The sequence below is a fragment of the Aristolochia californica genome, unplaced genomic scaffold, assembly GCF_029961685.1.
Source record: "Aristolochia californica isolate CCGP_79_NKW_82.1479 unplaced genomic scaffold, dmAriCali1.0.hap1 SCAF_1, whole genome shotgun sequence".
Taxonomy (NCBI): Eukaryota; Viridiplantae; Streptophyta; class Magnoliopsida; order Piperales; family Aristolochiaceae; genus Aristolochia; species Aristolochia californica.
Genome location: NW_027181770.1, coordinates 4,714,859 through 4,733,653, shown reverse-complemented (window position 1 = coordinate 4,733,653; position 18,795 = coordinate 4,714,859). Strand labels below are relative to the sequence as shown.

At 36.6% G+C, this 18,795-nt stretch overlaps 1 protein-coding gene across 1 annotated transcript; it reads left to right on the top strand.

The window, feature by feature from the left end:
• Positions 1 to 118: 118 nt before the first annotated feature.
• LOC137943594 (signal peptide peptidase-like 2) lies at positions 119 to 18,309 on the top strand. The gene is made up of 14 exons (XM_068789064.1): positions 119 to 463; positions 2,283 to 2,441; positions 3,543 to 3,654; positions 3,900 to 4,016; positions 4,188 to 4,345; positions 6,433 to 6,609; positions 13,896 to 13,930; positions 14,021 to 14,177; positions 15,253 to 15,306; positions 15,385 to 15,477; positions 16,382 to 16,524; positions 17,280 to 17,350; positions 17,628 to 17,711; positions 17,854 to 18,309. The coding sequence occupies exons 1-14, from the start codon at positions 347 to 349 to the stop codon at positions 17,949 to 17,951; spliced, it is 1,575 nt and encodes a 524-aa protein (XP_068645165.1). The 5' UTR covers positions 119 to 346; the 3' UTR covers positions 17,952 to 18,309.
• Positions 18,310 to 18,795: the final 486 nt, after the last annotated feature.

Sequence of the window (18,795 nt, the reverse complement as noted above, 5' to 3'; positions counted from 1 at the left end):
TAGAGAAGCCAGCAGTCAAGGATTTATGTGGGTCCCATGCTATGTTGGTCAGTGTCCGAATGTTGGCAACGGAACGGGGGACGTCCCATGGACGTGAGCAGCACTTCATTCCCGGGAATTCCAAACTTCTCCTCTTCCCCTGTGGCACCCAATTTGTGCATCCCCTGTTTGCCTTTCTCTCGCGAACCTCCCGTCGATGCGGCGTAAACGCTGAGAAAGCTAGAGCAAGGCCGCTGGCTTCGCGGGATTTCACGTTCTTAGCTTTTATCTCTCTCATCTGTTCATTTTCTGACTGAGAACGATTCTCATTTTGTTAGATTTTTTTGCGCATTTATCAGCAGCCACGATGAGATCTTGTCTCCTTCTCCTCTTGTTGTTCCTCTTCCGTCTGTCCTACGCAGATGATGTCTCGCGGGATGATGATTCACCCAAAACTCCGGGCTGTAGTAACAATTTCGAGTTGGTAAGCCAAAGAGATCCGTCGTTTGCTTCTTTTTTTCTTCGTAAACCAGGTTTAGTCTTATGCATAATTTTAAGAAGATAGTGCTTCCCGTATTTTGGTCTTTTTCAGCTTTAAAATTTTGGATGTAGGTTACTCCAAGCCAGTTTGTTATGTACTGATTTCTCTCATGGCTTCTTCTTATGATTTGAGGCACTATATGGTAAAGAATTGAGTTCTATCTAGAATGCCATTCGAACACATATACTTGATGAGATACTTCAAAACCATCTAGAAACTTGAGCATGTACATAATCTTTCAACATGTAATTTTCACTCTGCAGTTTTTGAAAGGGAATGTGATGTATACAAGTGTTTTTTTTATTTTTTAACCTGCTAACTAATTATTGTGTCAAATTGGAGTAGCGGAGTAGTCCTATCCAGCTAGCTAATGACATCAACTGGTGATCTAGGACAATAGGATTTTATGTTTATTATATGACGTAACCTGGCATATATTTCTTTTATAATCTCATGGTCAGTTTTCCCACTGGAGTCCAGAATGGTTGTTCCAGAATTTTTAATCGGACAAGAATTTTAATGGTTTTGTTAATTTGGTACTTACTGCTACTTATGTGTACCTCATGAGATTATTCAAAAAGAAAAAAGTATCTCTGAGGGTCTTCTGCCCAGATGTAGAGTGAAGATTCTTTGCTACTTAAAAGTCTTCTCCTTCATCTAAATTATCTGCTATTACACTTACCTTTCTTTTTTTTTCTTTTTTTTTAAATGGCTGTTTTTTTTACATGGCCATACTTAATTCCAACTTAGATAAAAGTAAAAGTTCCTTCAACATATCCATGGGCTCCAACTGAAAGGAGCTTTTCTCTTGCTGAGGCAAATATATTTATGGAATGCCCTTCTATTATACTTCTGGCAACAGTCCATCAACATTAAGCTTTTTCACTATTCTTGGGGAGGCTAGGGATAGCCAATGTTCTTCTCTCCCTGGGATTGCATAAATAAGATCGGTCAGTAAGATACCTCAAACATCTTTTTTCTGCAACAGTGATCCTCTAACCTGTTTAGGACATATTTGGCAGTTAACCTTTAAAATAAGATTTTCTTTACAATTGATACTAGATCATTTAACAACATTATCAGCATTTAACTGAAAGATTGCTCAAAATGCATATCACTCCTCTGATGATGGGTTTTAGAGGCAATGCTGGGTTTCTTTTTTCTCTTTTTTTTTTTTTTTTGGGTTCATACATTAAGAAAATGTGATTTCATGGCTCTTGATGAAGACAAGCATCACAAGCATATGTTACAGTTGGTTATACTTTCGCAGTATCAGTTTACTTGGAGGAGTTAAAAGGTGATGATGAAATTTCTTGTGTATCTAATGACCAGGTGTGTCTCATAACTATTGATAAAAACAAAATCTTTGAACATAATTTTACTAGGTTTTGAACTTCAAATTTCCCTTTACTTGAATAAGTTATTGTAATGCTGCCAATCCTCTATTGATGCACCATAGAAATTCTCTCTTTCAATTCACAACGTGTTCTTTTCATCTAATATGTGTAGCATCTGAGGCAGAGAAGTTCTTGGGGAATATGCGGGTTTTTAGCTCTCTTTCTATCCATGCATGAACTTTCTGATGTGCATTGGTTCCATGTGTTCCATTTACATTTATTTATTTAAAAGAAGATACTTTATTATTTGATTGGAGTGTCCCTTTTGTTCTGTATTATTTCTAATTATTTACTATTCATAGTTCTAAAATGGTAGAGTTGCTTTCTTCTTCACTGGTGTCAATAAAGAATTGAATTGCTTTCAGGTTAAAGTGAAGAACTGGGTTGATGGTGTTGAAAAGAAGAGCGTGGTCGGGTTAAGTGCTAGATTTGGTGCTGTTTTGCCTAGTAATGCCATTGAAGCCCTTAGATTACCTGCTGTTATGGCGAATCCTCCTGACTGCTGTGCTCAATCAACTTCAAAGGTTGTTCTTTCCCTGTTATTAAATGAGTTAGCTGCACCATTTGTAGCTAAACTTCTTGTGCATTTTCCCCTTAAAAAAGTTTACAAAAAAAAAAAACGAAGAAAAGCAACTTTGAGAAGCTTTTTTTCATTGTTAGTTTTGTTTATAATAGTTCCCTCTCCTGTTACAATTTGAATGACTATCTGATCACTTTCATGCGTAACAATTTAGGGGATTTTGACCGTCTTCTACTTAATTTTGTTTGACTGTTTTCTACCATTGCTCTATTATTCATCCTATCCTACAAAGAGCGTTTGTGGTAATCATGTTGTTCAATTTTTCAGTAATTTGGGGGGTGGGGGAGATAAAAAGAGAATTCCACATTGATACTTGCTGCAATTTTTTTGAGTGAGGTTGTATTCACTTCTTTATTTGGTAGGATCTGCAACAAATTGATAATGATTTCATAAGTACAATCTTATTGTGGTTGAGGTTTCGTATTTTCTCTAGTCGTTTGAAGACAACTATAGTTTCTCCATTTCTGGATGTGGTTTTTTAATATCCTTTAGCAGATAACAAGAATCATAATACATCAGCTCAAATTACTTTCTAAAATTACTTATTGTATGTGGTATCTTGGATGCGGATTCCTAGGCATCAGTAGTTTGGTTGATATGCCACTTATTTCTATGGTTGGAGATTCTCAAATTGTCTTTTGGCTTTATTCTTTGTATTTCATGAGGGAGCTAACTGTTAAAAATGTAGGAAGGGGTAATCTCTACTTCTATATTGTCTGCATATAATAACAGTTTCTTTGCAAAAGAAATAAAAAATCTGCTACTTCAAAGTTGCACATCAACAAGAAACAAAATCATGTTCTCGTCATTTTTAAGAAAAAAGGTACAAAATCTTGTGTAGTATCACATATATTCATAATTAGCATCATGTTCATGGATAGACCTTTGGTGAATCTATGTTAAAGATGTTAAGTTCAGATCATCTTTTTATATCAACTTTGACATTTTTTCTAAGGATTATGTGCCATGTTCTCTGTGGTGCTAACTGATCTTCTACAAGCTTAATTAGTTCTGTCTTTTTCTGAACAAGCTGCTTTTAATTCAGGTATCCAATTCTATTGCCTTGGCTGAACGTGGAGAATGTGCATTCACTGCGAAGGCTGAAGTTGCAGAATTGGGTGGTGCTTCCGGCTTACTGGTTATAAATGATAAAGAAGGTAATAATCTTATTGTTTAAACATGCTCTTTCTCTGCCAGGATATATTCTATTTGTCTTTCATGTCTTACTGGCAATAAATGATGCAGAAGTAACAACATTTCTATCTGAATTCAAATGACCGTTTCTGAGTCTTTAATTGGCCCATACTGATGTTCAATGTACACAGTAGGACTCTCTTTGTCTCTCTCTCTCTCTCTCTGTGATAAGATTTTTTAATGTGTTCTTTCCCATCATCCTTTTCAGATCTTTACAAGATGGTCTGCACAGAAAATGATACTTCCCTTAACATTAAAATTCCTGTTGTGATGATTCCAAAGTCAGCTGGGGATGCCATAAAAAGTTTCCTTGCCAAAGGGAAAGGTGAGTCCTGAGACAGTTTCTAGTTTCTAGGTTTCTCTGCTGGGAGAGGCCTTTTCCATCCTTCTATGATATTGGTTAATTTGATTGGTTGCTAAATAAGAAGATTCCATATAAAAAGAAAGGACTTAATTACAGATGAGTGACGGGCTGACCAAATACTTCCCACTGCAGTTGAGCTTCTACTTTACTCTCCAAAACGGCCAGTAGTGGACTTTTCTGAGATTTTCTTATGGATGATGGCTGTTGGTACCATTCTTTGTGCAACACTCTGGGAGGACTATATTGCATGTGAGCCAAGTGATGAGCGGTATAATGAACTGACAAGAAAGGTTCCTTCTCTCAAAAAGCACCTCATCATCATAGACAAATTCATATTTTTGTTATACTATTTCCCTAAAGTAGTATAATTGGGCTGAGTGTGCTTTCAACATATTCGTTCATCACTAGTTATTTTGTTATTCATACGAATGCTGCCGATTTACACTGAAAAACAAAGAAGAAATGGTTTATTCTGTCATCTATTTTGATATATTTGAGTTTGTCAGTCTGAACATTCGACCTAGTTTTCACTAATTGTGTAAGTTAGGTTCTCTGTCTTTTTCTTGACTTGATTTAGTTTGGCCAAACTGGTGCATTCATGGTATCAATATAGCATCAGTACATTATTCTTTCTAATGAACGTTAGTGCTAGATCGACTCTTTTACGTTATTGTTTTCTTAGTTATTGTACTGCTATGTGGATGTGTGGACCTTGGCAACCTCTGGTTAATTCTCACTTCTTCACTTCATAGTCATTTTCTTGGGGCTTTTAGCAATGCAGGAATGGATAAGTATTCCTCACCTGCAAGTTAATTGACCATCCAAAGGTTTTACACTTCCTATGGACAGCAGCTGATGGAAAACTCCTTCTCTTGAACTTCAGAAAAGTGGGTGCTCAGTGATTAATTCACTATGCAAATTTTGCTGTTTGGTTGAAGAATCACTAGATCATTTTCTGTTGCGTTTCCCAGTATCATTTGCAGTTTGGGAAGTTGTCATTAATGAATTTGGGATCCATTTATGTGCTCCAATTTCATTTTCAGAGTTCATAGCTTAATGTTATTCTTGAAATCTTCACACACAGGGCTGGACCCTGTGGAAGGTGGCAATGGCAGTGGTGCCATGATTGCTATGGAAAGCAAGTACAGAAAGGACTTTGAAAGCTTTGTTAGGCTATATAGGGCTATGTGATTTGAGTGAAGCTGCTGTGAAACCTTTATGGTGAGGTATCAAGTTGTATAGTCACAAATTCTCAGTCCAGTAACTATAGAAGGAGACTCTACAATTGTAATCTGCTGGATGAATATAGTTCTCCCCCACCATGGTGATTCATTTATATGTGTGAAGAGATTAAAGTTTTATTTACTCTACTCAATGTGACATGGCGGTGTACTTTATGCACTGTTAATGATATGAGTTATGTCTTGGCTGAGGGAATTGCTCACCATGCAGTGGTTGTTGGAAACTCCTTCCCTCCTGTTGTGCAAGGGGTGCATAGCTTTTCTCCCATCTCTGTAAAGATGCTTCTCTAAGCAATGAAAGCCAATCAAACTTACCAAAAAAAAAAAGGAAAGCCCAAAATGTTGACATTTCCTTCACCTAATGTGGGAAAATTAGATTGCATGTCCATGAAACACAATGATTCATTTCCTTTTACCAGACTTTCTTTCTCCACATGTAAGACAATAAGCCATAGTTCACTCTTACTTGTCCCTGTTTGGTCATGAAGAGATTGTTGAGAAATCTTATTGATATTCTCTATATAGTTGTTAACCTGTGCAGTTTGTTTTCTTTCTTCTTGCTTTACTACAAAGAGAGACCAATGAAACCGTTTCTGTTGAGTGACATTGAAACCTTATTTCATGATCTTCAAATCATGATAATTGTGTATATGCAGGTTAGTCTAACTTATCTATGTTAATCAAGAATACAATCACAAATAAAGTATGAGGTGCTCATGAGAACAGGAAGGCTGCTGTAATGGTGCATTCATCCAACGATCTCTTTATTGTTTGTTGGAATATGTGACTGACCTTTCTTGGGTACTTGCTTAGTTATTCTCACTTTTATCAATGTTTTTTCTTGATGGCTTCATCATGTTGGAGGGTTAAACTTTTTCAAGATTAATATTAGGACAATCAACTGCAATAAAAGCTTGCTATCTACTAATTGAACTCGCATTGTGGCGGCAATTTTGATATCTACTCTAAACTTCTGTTGATATATGTATGTTTTTTTTTTTTTTGTGTGTTTGTTACCAAAAAACTTTTTTGGTATAAAAGATTAAAATTTAGTAATCTTGTACTGTTGTGCTTTAAAATGGAATGTGAAAATGGACATACGTGTTTTACTTTTTGTGCACTTGTTTGTTGTTCAGGATCTTCCCAGTGCTGCAGCAGCTAACAAGGATGACTCAGAGACTCTGGACATTAGCGCAAAGGGAGCTGTAGTTTTTGTAATATCAGCATCCGTGTTCTTAGTACTATTATACTTCTTTATGTCTTCTTGGTTCATTTGGGTGCTGATTGTATTATTCTGCATTGGTGGCACAGAGGTAAACCTTTTATCCAGACATTTGTCATATTCCATTGTTGAAATTGTGCTGACATTTCTTGTGATAGATCAGGAACATCACTTCTAATTTATGTCAGGGATTTTCTTTTGTAGCTGTGCAGTGTTTGTCTTGCCCCTGAATTTCTAAGATTTGTATGGATCTTGGTTTAAATTTGTGTCTCTACCGAAGTTAACATGCAATTAATTTTATCCAAGTCCAATTAGGCCACTGTTTTCTATTCATTTCTTTAATGCTTTTTTATATGCTTCTTAACTCTTCCAAATTGAACCCACTAGCTGCCATACTCCACTAATTAAGTTTTGGCAACATCAATGTTGTTGCAAGTCACATCTAGTCACATAAAAAATCTGCCTGAGAAATCTTAAATGTTTGGGATGCCTCAGACTGAGAAGAAAAGGAAGATAGAATATAGAACTCAAAAGTCTGCAGTACATATTATAGCCCCAACTATCATAGTTGTTTCAGCACATCAGCCTTTTGACTTTCATCAGATGTCATGGAATCTCACTTGTCCTGATTTGCTTAACAAAAAAGAAAAAGAAGAAACTCCAAGTGCTTGGGCCAGGACTCCTTTTACTGCTGCGGCCCAACTAATGACGACTACTAAGACGCCCTGCACTGCTCTTCCTTTGCTTCTGGAAAATCAGAACGATCAACAGGGGCAAAAGTATACCTATCAGATATTTTTGGTTGACTCATAGACCGTAGAATTACTAAAAAAGATGAACTTAATGCAGCCCACCCTTCAGGGGTCTATTCAGTGAGGGAATCGACTCTACTGTTAGAAAAGGAGGTGAATGATTGCCGATTGTCTCAAAGAATAGCATCTGACAAGTTGCTAAGCTCATGAATTTGCTAGCCTAAAGTAGAATTGTGGATTACATTTTCTATTAACCCAACAATCTAGTTGAACAAATTATCAGAGGTTTTGAAGTTCCTTTCCTTCAATATGTTCCAGCAAATCGTTGCAAAACTATATAAACATTATTTCCTGACCAACTTGCCAATCCACCCAAATATTGATTGTTCAAGGTCTGTGAAGGAGAGGAAGAATCACAATTGAATGCCATACCTGCTCCTCCTATACCCTTTCTCTTGGGAGATCTGGATGTCGATTATCAATCGAATTGGACTCGAACCCTGCTTCCCTGCGGATTTCCCTGCAATCTGTCGAATGCTTGCTGGGACCTCCGTCCCCGATCTTGGAAAAATGATGATCTCGGCTTGCTCCGCTTTCATTCCTTGGGGTCTCTGGTTAGAGCACAATCAAAGGAGATCCAATGCCAAGTTCAACTCTCAAGAAAGAGTCATTGAAACTATCTCAGGAAATATTGCTACATGGCTCCACCCTCGAAAGGCCTTCTCCTCCTCCTCAGGATCTTCCATCAGAGACAATTGAAGATGTCTTGCCCAGCTTCACACCTCTTCAAAGCCTGCAGTTAATTTTGGGTGGACCCCGCCGTCTACTGGTGTACTTAAATTAAACTTTGACAAATCCTCTTTCAGCAACCTTGGCTTAGCTGGTTTTGAGGGAATGATTCGTAACTCGCTTGGGAACCAGATCGTCTCCTTTTCTGGCCCTCTCGGTATTGCAGATTCCTCGAAGGCCGAGCTCCACAACATGCTTAATGGGCTCCGCTTTTTTCACGATCATTGTTCGGGACCCATCCTCATAGAGGGAGACTCTAAGGTGGTGATCGGCTGGTGTGAGAATTCCTCTGCACCTCCGTGGTGCCATTGGGACACATTTTTTGAAATTATGGAAATTGTCAACTTATTTGACTGTTTTTGGTCTCTCATCCCGAGATCAGCAAATTTTGTGGCTGATGTTTTAGCCAAGTAGGGAGTTTCTTGCAATCTCTTGTTGTTAGGAGCTAGCTCCTCCTTTTTGGCTCTCTTAATAAAATCACCTTTCATAAAAAAAAGAAAAAGCCATCCACACCCTCATTCTCCTGTCAAGATATGAGATACTGAAAGCCATGAATCTTGTATAGATCCATACTTTGCAAAAGCAATTTAAAAGGTGGTTTTCATTGGCAAAGTACCTCCGACATTTTTATGTTTGCAAGTTGTAGCTATTGTACACCGAGATCAGCTCTTATTTTGTCCCAGTGTTAAGTTACGTTTGATGCCTTCAGCCACCTTTTCGATTTTATGTTATGACAATGACAAGAGAGGATTTAGATAAAAGAGCGGTCCTAGTGGAGGAGAGAAGTACCAAGCGTGAAATTTTATGTTAGAAAATCTATTGAGGGGTAGTTTTGTCTTTTCACATCATATTTTGCTTTTGAAGTTTATATTATCTTATTTTACATGTTTAATTATATCCCTAGACTTATTTCCATGTAATTTGATTATGTATATTGGGAGATACAAGGTTTTAAGTGATTTCAAGTGTATAGGGGCAATTATGTAATATTGTTCTTTTTTACTTAATAAAAGTGATGAGGGGGTCAAGCATGACCCCCAACGAGAGTTAATTAAAACTCTCTCTTTTCAACTTCTTCTCTCTTACCTCCTTCAATTCCTCTCTCTCTCTACTCTCTTATTTTCATTTTGACATGGTATCAGAGTAGTGAATCCTAGCTTGGGAGTCTCTATTCTTTGTTTTTTCACTCCATTGAAGATTGTGACATCTCAAAAGAAGGTTCCTCTAGGTTCTTGCCCTACTGGTTCAACAAAACTCATCTTTTTCTTTCATTTTCTGACAAAACCTTAGGGTTGTTGGCCACTACTGCATTCAATGTAGTTATGATGAGATAGTCCTAGAAGGATTTCTTGTTTGGGGAAAATCTCCCTTTGCTTGGTGCGCAGCCCAATACTGAACTCCTTGACTGCATCATCCTTCTGGAAGCTGATGTCAGCCCTATTTATTGCTAATCTGATGTTTTTGAATTTACAATCACTCTCTATTTGTGGAAATTGGATCAATTTGGGTTCAAGCATAGATTGCATAAAACCCTAATTTTTTGTGATGTGGGGCCCACTTACCATATGCCTATGTGTCCTGAAGTTGTAATTGCTAATTGTCTTTTTTTGTGATACTTATGGCTAATTCCGTTGAGGTATATATTCCATCAAGGAAAGTAGGGAATTGTGATGGAAAGATACCATTGTGATAACTTCAGAGAAATTGAATGTGCAAAACTATTTTAGCTGGTCTAAATCAATATGAATGCATTTAAAGGCCAAGCAAAAGTCAAAATATGTCAAAGATGACCCCCCTATGCCTATGAACGATGACTGGGAGGCAGAAGATTGTCAGGTTATAACGTGATGTTAAACAGTGTTGATTCCAAATTGAGGAATCAAATTATAAATGGTGAGACCGCAATAGAGATGTGGATGTCCCTGGAATCCTTGGATGTGCGAGAGAGCAATCTATCTCGAGTGTATGAGTTATAAACCAATTTTTTCAGTCTCCAAGAGAGGTAACAGACCTGTTACAAGTATTATAGTGAATTTCTAGGGGTATGGTAGGAGATAAATGTATATCATCCATTTATTACTGATGAACGGAATTATGAAAGCAACGGAGCCAGTTACTAGTTGCTAAATTTCTTGATGGTCTGGGTTCAAAATTTGATGGAGCAAAGGCACAATTACTTGCTTAAGATAATGTACCTACTTTGTCTACTACATTCTATAGAATCATGCGTGTTGAAACTACTGTTGTACCCAGAGGTGGTAAAGGAGTTAAGATGGTTGATGCTTTTGCACTTAATACTTTTTGTTTCATAGAATCTTCTAGAAGTTGTAGCAGTATCAGTAGATGCAAACGTAGAGATGGACTTGGACAAGGTTGAGGCTGAGGTGATGGTAAATTTGAGAAAAAATATAAAATCATTGTGCAAATCAAACCACTTCTCAGACAAGTGTTGGATCAAGTTTGGTAAGCTAGCATAGGCGAACTCGATCATTCATGAGAATAGTGAAACTCCTACTAAAGTGGTTAGCAATACTATACTAGGATCATATGATGAATTGCACCAATTACTACAACTACTAGTGCAATGTACGACTCAGTTATCAGTTGCCTCTTCCTCGACATTTATGGCTCAGACTTTTGTTCCTACAACCTCTCTAGCTAGTTCAATTACATATGCTCTTCATGTGTGTCCCTTATCCACCTGGCTTTTTGACTCAGGAGTTACTACCCACATGTCAGGTATGTCATCTTTATTTTCAGATTTATTAGAGATGATCCACCAATTCTTAGTATAGATGAGTGGGAAGTAGAGGATAGTTAGGTTCTGACCTGGTTACTTAACACTACGAACTCTAAGTTGAGAAGTTAGATTATGAACTACAAAACAGTTAAGGAAATATGGATGTCTCTTGAAGTTTTATATGCATAGGAGAGTAATCTTTCTAGATTTTGTGAATTGCATGCTAAATTGTTTGGTCTGAAAAGAAGTGAAAGGACAGTGACTGATTATTACAGTGAGTTGTAGAGCATTTTGCATGAAATTAGCATTTGCATCCCTTCACCATAGATGAAAAGAGCTTAGAAAACTACGGGGACAGATTCATCTAGCAAAGTTCCTCGAAGTAATGGGGCCAGAGCATTCAATGATAATGCAGGTTGAAGCAACAGTGACATCAAAGGTAGCAAAGAAGCTAAAGGGGTTGATGCAACTGCTCTTTATGCTCAAGGGCAATCAAACTTTGTGAGAGGTCATGGTGGTAATGGTAGGAGCAAAGGCTGTGAAGGTTCTGGTAGAGGTCGAGGTTGTGGTGATGGCAAAGTTGAAAGAAGGTGTGTCCAACTGTTTTTCAGATACATGTTGGGATAAGTTTGGTAAACCAGTATGGGACAATTCTATTATTCAATATGGCAATGAGACTTCTTCCAGTCAAACAGTTGGTATTGTCCTTGGTTCCTTTGATGAACTCCAGCAACTAGCCCAGAGAATTGCTCTGTTGACAACAATATCTTCCCTCTTTGCATCTATAGCTCAGCCTACACTTTCTACAACCACTCTTGCCAATTCAAGTATGTTTGTCTTATATGTTAAGCCTATTCCTTCCTGGTTATTGACTCAAGAGCATCATCACACATGTGAAGTAAGTCTTCTCTCTTTACAAATATTAGTCCATCATCTTAAACAAATCATTCTTGCTAATGAGCCTATATTTCTTGTCCATGGAATAAGTGAAATTCAGCCTACATCCTCTTTGTCATTACAATCAATATTATTTTTTCCGAAGTTTTCTATTGATCTCCTATTAGTTAGTCAACTCACAAAATCTATGAAATGCTCAGTAACATTTTATTTGAGATGGTACTTGTTTCAACTGGATATCAAGAATACCTTCTTGTATGGTGATTTAGAAGAGGAAGTGTAAATGAGCTTGGTGCAACTTTCTGGGTATGTTGCTTAGGTGGTAATTGGGAATGTGTGCCGGTTAAATAAGGCAATCTATCGACTAAAGCAGAGTCCTCGAGCATTGTTTGATAAGTTCAGCGAGGTAATAATGTCTTTTGATTTTTCTAGAAGTCATTGTGATAACACATTCTTCGTTGTGAAAAGATCTAGTGTTGTAGTATTACTTGTGTATGTAGATGACATTATTTTGTTAGGAAATGAAAAAAAAAGGAATTGAAGAAATACAAGGAACATCTGGCAAAACATTTTCAAACCAAAGATTTGGGTTCGCTTGAATATTTCCTTGGGATAGAAGTTGCTTGAAGGCAGGAATTGTTCTAACCCAAAGAATGTATATTACTGATATGCTACAGGAGTATGATTTTCTAGGAGTTAAACCTATTGAGATATTGATGGATGTTGGTAATGATCTTCATGATGAGTGCAGTGATGTACTTAAAAATAAAACAATGTATCAGAGGTTGGTTGATAAGCTGATTTATGCTATAGTTACTTGTCTGGATATACCGTTTGTTGTAAATGTGGTGCGTGTGTTCATGCACTATCCATGTAAAGTACATTTGGAAGCTGCTAGAGGATGTTGAAGTATTTTAAAGGGTTGCCTTGGAAGGGGTTGTTCTTTGAACCTGCAGTCCTTTAGAGAGTTTTTTTTTTATGCAAATTATGCAGGGTTTAAGCTGGATAGAAAGTCTGCCATTTGGGTATTGTGTATTTGTAAGTGAAAATTTAATAATTTGGAAGAGCAAAAAGCAAAATTTAGTGGCTCACTCAAGTGCAGAAGCAACTTACAAGCAATAACCCACACAGTAAATGAGCTAACATGGGTCAAAATCTGTTTTCTAGGAGTTGAACCTACATTTGTAGAACCTATGACCATGTATTGTGATAACTAGGTAGCTATTTTTCATTGCAAACAGTCTAGTATTCCACGAGTAAACTAAACATATAGAGGTAGACTGCGACTTCATTCAAGATGCAGTGATGAAGAAGGAAATTATTACTCTATATGTTAGGTTAGGAGACCAACTTATTGATTTATTTACCTAAACTTTGAGTAAGCATGAATTTGGGATGGCTTTTAACAAGTTGGGCTTCTAGACATATATGCTCTAGCTTGAAGGAAAGTGTTAAATATCAAGTAAAGGTATTTTGGTCATTTTACATGTTTTATACTAATCTTTAGAAGTGTCAGCAAGATTGGTTTTTTGTTAGAAATCTATGGTCCAGAATACATGTTATTTTGATGTCTAGTTAGAGAGTTATGAGTAATGAGTGATGAGGGGTAGTTGTATAAATAGACATCAAGTCACTTTAGTAATTAATAAAACGGAAAATAGGATAGATTTTTCACCCCCGTCGTGTGCTTCTCTCAAAGCACTCCTTTCTCTATCTCTCTTTCTCCTTTCTTCCTCCCTTCTCTTATTTTTGCATCTTTTTACAGCTCTAAATCTCCATAGAGTCCTGAGCTCAAGCAGTTGTGCATATTTTTCTCCTTAGTATTCCTTCAAGAGTAAATCTCTTTCATGCAAATCTTGTCAGTTACTCTTGCAGTTTTTTCTTTTTGGTATTTTTCTTGTAAGCTGGATTCAAATGATAGATGTTGACTAGATCTTAGAGAATCACTGTCTTCCCGATTGAACCATCTTGATGCCTCAGGTGAGCTTGGAGTATACTTCAATTGGCTTTATTATATCTTGCCAATTAAACATGTATTTTTCAAAAACCCTATACTTATTGAAGGATTTTAATCTCTAAATAGCTTTGTAAATTTTTGGTTATTCTAAATGTTCTTTGTTGGAATTGTTTGAATTTGATTCTGCCCTTGTTAGTCATTACTTTCCTTAAATTCTAATCAACGTTGATTTAATTTTCCAGGGGATGCATATTTGCATAGTAACGCTGATTTTAAGGTACTAAAGTTTCTCCATAAATCAATTTCGTTTCATCATTTTCCGATATACTTCTGTTAGATATTCTCTTCGTCTTCTGCATTTCTCCAGACTACGCAGAAATTGTGGACAGAAGACAATTAATCTTCCTCTAATTGGTGAAGTCACTATTCTATCCACTGTGGTTTTACTCTTCTGCATTGTGTTCGCAATAATTTGGGCCGCAAATCAGAGTGCATCATTTGCCTGGATTGGTCAAGATGTTCTTGTAAGGATTATTTGGCTTGCTTGATTTTTTATTCTCATGTCTTTCCTTCAAATGAGAAATATCTGTTTATCTTTTAAAAAATATTATGTTTATGCTGCTATGGATCAAATGGGTAATGTATAAAGTTTTTAATTTTTTAGAGCTTCTAGAATATGTTAATCTGCCTTAATAATGAGTTTACTTTCCTAATGAAATGTAATTGCTTGCTCGCTGCGACTTATATTCCAGTAGTGAAAAATCTAGCACAATTGCCAAGTTGGGAATGCTTTCTGTTCTGAGCTGAGAATCCACCTTCAGTGCTTGAGACCCTTTCAGGTCTTGGTCTCTTCTCCTCTCCTATTGGAGGGAGACCACCATTGCCATTTACTAGGTCAAATTGCCTGTTCTCTCACTCTTGTCAAACTTCTGCCTTCTAACCATATCTTGGACTTTTATCCTTAAGAAGCACAAATGATCTTGCAGATGTTGGCTGAAAAAGGAATTTCTTGTGAATACTTTTTTTTTTTTTTTGGGGGGGGGATTCCTACCCCAGCCATGCTTTGTATATGTTTTCAGTTAAATACTTTCCTGCTGCCCTTCATCTTTCAGGGTCTCTCTTCTCTCTCTCTCAATTTCACCACTTTCAAGTAAATCGTACCATTTCATATTCAAAAGTTATCCCATAAACACATAGAAAGATACTGTTAGTTTCAAATGTCGGTAGGGAGTGGCTCCATTTTTTTTTTTTTTTTTGAATGAATATGTAATTGACCATAAAATTTGGCAGGACTTTTGGAGGGAATCATATCAGGATTGATTTTCTCAGGTCAATGCTAGACTGCAGGGTAACCATGTTTAGGTGTAGAGTTGGACATGAGACTACCTTTGTCTTTGAGCCACTATACTTGGCAAACCTTCCATTTATTTTGTCATGTTCTAAAAATGTTACCTGCCAGTTTTGCATTTTATTACTGAAATCTGAATTGGAAGTTATATTAATGAAACTGGAAATATTTTCAATCGGAATTTGTATTTAGTGAGACGAGAAATATTTTCCAGATTGAACATGGATTTATCTTTGGATACATCTTCGCAGGGTATCTGTTTGATGATAACAGTTTTGCAAATGGCTCGCTTGCCCAATATCAAGGTGCAGTAATGCTTAAGTTTATTTATTAATGGTTTTCTGTCATGTTTTCTCTTTTCTTAATCTCTACCATCATATCAGGTTGCTGCAGTACTCCTTTGTTGTGCATTTGTCTATGATATATTTTGGGTCTTCATATCACCACTCATATTCCACGAAAGTGTGATGATAGCGGTAAGCTTAATATCAATTCCTTTGTCATGCTTCATGCAAATTGTTTATTTGGTTCATGTTTTTCACTATTTGGAGAACTTTTTAAATTTTTTGCATTGAATGAACAGGAATCTGTTCGTTTATGTTAAAATTTGTTAACATTTCATTGCAGATGAATATGAACGAAAAATTTTCATTGCAGATTAGGTTTAAACAGGCTGTAAATGTCAATTATACAGTTTTCTTTGATTGAACTAGACCCAGTTTTTAGACCCTTATCCACTCTGATCAGATTTCACTAGGAATAGAATCTCTGTATATATTGACTTGATAGATGAAACAAGGGAAACTCATGGCCTGAAGTCGACATTATTTTTCAATGTATGATACCTCCTACTACCTGTACTGCTTGACCTATGTCTTAAGCTTCAAATTTGTCTACAAGTATCTATGTATATCATATCTGTATCCTGATAACCAAAGACAGACTTGTATGAGGTAATGATAGGTCTCATTAAAGGCTCTTTTGCCAAGTCATCTGCTGACATTTCATGATTTAGCATAAAAACAGAGGGGATAAGAAATAAGTTACACCAACTTCTAGAGAATCCTTTTTCAAGCAAGATTTTCTTTTCCAACGCTTATCTGTACACTGCATGGAGATGTACTTGTAAATGAGCTAATTAGTGTATTGATCATCTTATTTTCACACCAAACGCCTAAATTGTATTTTAAGTTGACATTAGTACTGGAACACTCTCAAACTAGCATTTTTACTGCTGTGTTTTTCTTTTCATATGGACAACCACTTGATAACATCATATATTTCTTTCATACTCTTTTCTAAAGGTTTTCTATCATTTGTATTGAATTAGTCATGGAAAAGCTGGAAGCATTAAATATTTGAATCGGTCTTACTTTATAGGTCGCTCGTGGTGACAACAGTGGTGGGGCTGCCATACCTATGCTTTTGAGGATCCCTCGATTTTTTGATCCTTGGGGTGGATATGATATGATAGGCTTTGGAGACATACTATTCCCTGGTTTGCTGGTCTCATTTTCTTACAGGTTCATTTGTACCTTTGTTACATGAACATTTAGACAATCTTATGTTTTATTTTTCCCATAAATATGAAGTTCTAAACATGATAAAACATTAACGTATTCTGAGGTTTATTCCATTTCATTCTGCAACAAGGACTATTAGTTCCTTGAAATTTTTGCATTTTAAAAACATGTCTCTACTTGCTTAATTAGCTTCTGTCATTATTTACATAATCTGATATCAGGATAATTTTTATATGCACACAGTCCTCCTCTGAAACTTAAGAACAATCAAGCTTAACATCCTGGAAGTGGTAGTTGACATGCATTTAGGTGGGGCATCTCAGTAGATATCTTTGGAACTAGTTAGGATTCTGTCTCTATCAAGATCGAGCTATGACTCCCAATGTTAATTTCAGTATTGAACTTTTAATCTTAACCAAAGGCTCTTCGTCTTATTTCACACATAATTGCATTAAAGTTGAGAATTGGGTCTCAATTTCAAAACAAGCATAAGAAATATAGATAGGCCGGCAAACTCAACAAGCAAACTGGAATTATTTAATCAAGTTAGTAGTATGCTTTTGAACAGGATAAAGACTCAAGTTTTTCATCATCATGACCTTGTAATATATTTTTTTAGCAACCTTTTAACATTTCAGTTATACCTCATTGTATTACTTCATTCACTCGGGAAAATTTAGGCCCATTCAAGCATTTAAACTGTCAGGTATCACGTTGAACCTTCTTACCACTTCTTATTCATGGTGATTTCGCAGATATGATAGATCAAGTAAGAAAGGCATCTTAAATGGATATTTTCTTTGGTTGTTACTGGGCTATGGATTTGGTAAGCCTTGATTCGTTCTTTCTGTTTGTGCCAGCATTATAGTATTCGTTTATTTGTTAAATGAAATTTCTCAGGCATGTTTAATTTAGTATGTTCTTTCAATATTAAATTTTCTTTTTTCTAAATGACGAGATTTTCATGGATGCCTCAAGGACTCATATTCCCTCCAATGTTTGTCTTTTTGAATTAGCTGTAGATCCCAGAAAAAAAAATATTGTTTGGGATGGATGAGATTTTTTTTTTTTGACATTAAGTGAGTCTTATCCACCTTTTACAGGGCTCTTCCTTACATATCTTGGTTTATATCTGATGGATGGCCACGGTCAACCTGCACTTTTATACCTTGTTCCATGTACACTAGGTAAACTCCTGTTATTACTATTTTCATATGTTATACGCTAGGTAAACTCTTGTTATTACTATTTTCATATGTTATACACTAGGTAAACTCTTCTTATTGCTATTTTCATATGTTATATTGGTGTACCGATCTTATTCTGCAGGGGTTATTGTCATATTGGGATGGAGGAGAGGTGAGCTGAGAGACTTGTGGGACTATGACAGAAAGAACCCATCTACTGATGTTTCTGCAATTGCTTGAACGATGTCTAACTGTTTTTGTCCGTTAACAAGTATAGAGGGGCTCATCCTTTAAATCCAGTTATCAAACTTTGGACAACTTGGATTAAAATTGCCCTCATTGTAGATGCTTTCAAAACGGTCAAAACAGCCTTTCTGACGAGAGAAATCGAGTGTGGAGACTAAAGAAAGACTCCACATGGTGCTAGTTATACGTTGGTTTAGGCTGTTTTATATCAATCTTCAACCCAAGAAGTCCTGTATATGCACTTAGTGGGCGACTAATGTATTATCTAGGTTTGTATCAAGTTCCAGATCTATAACTGATGTTGTAATTCTTTTCCCAATTTGTTCATATCTCCGGAAGTAACTGAAGCATATATATTAGACGTCCATTAAATGGTAAAAAGTAGCCTGATCTATTTTTGTGGGCCTTGCCCAGTTTGTGAGATGTTGAGGGTATAAACCCAATCTCTCTCCCTCCCCCAAGAAAATGCGATTTAATGCGATTATTTGTAATAAATTACCCCAATCTCTCTCCCTCCCCCAAGAAATGGTAACGATTCTTGTTTGATGGTGTCACGGGTAATTCTTATTTCCAATGCGATTTTCCTTTTCGTATCCTGCATTATCGGATCTGTTGGCACTGTCACCGACGGCCGGCTAGTTGGATCTTGTCGTCCGATTGAGAGGGAAGACGGTTCATCAATTTAATCACAGTCGATTCCGTAGAATAAGCAATATTTTTCGTAGACGAATTACGAAACTCCAATTCTAGCCTCTGCCATGTCGTCTCGTTCTCAATGATCTCAGTCTGTCATCCACAGGAAACGAAAGACAGAGACGCGGCACGTCGTTCATGCCCT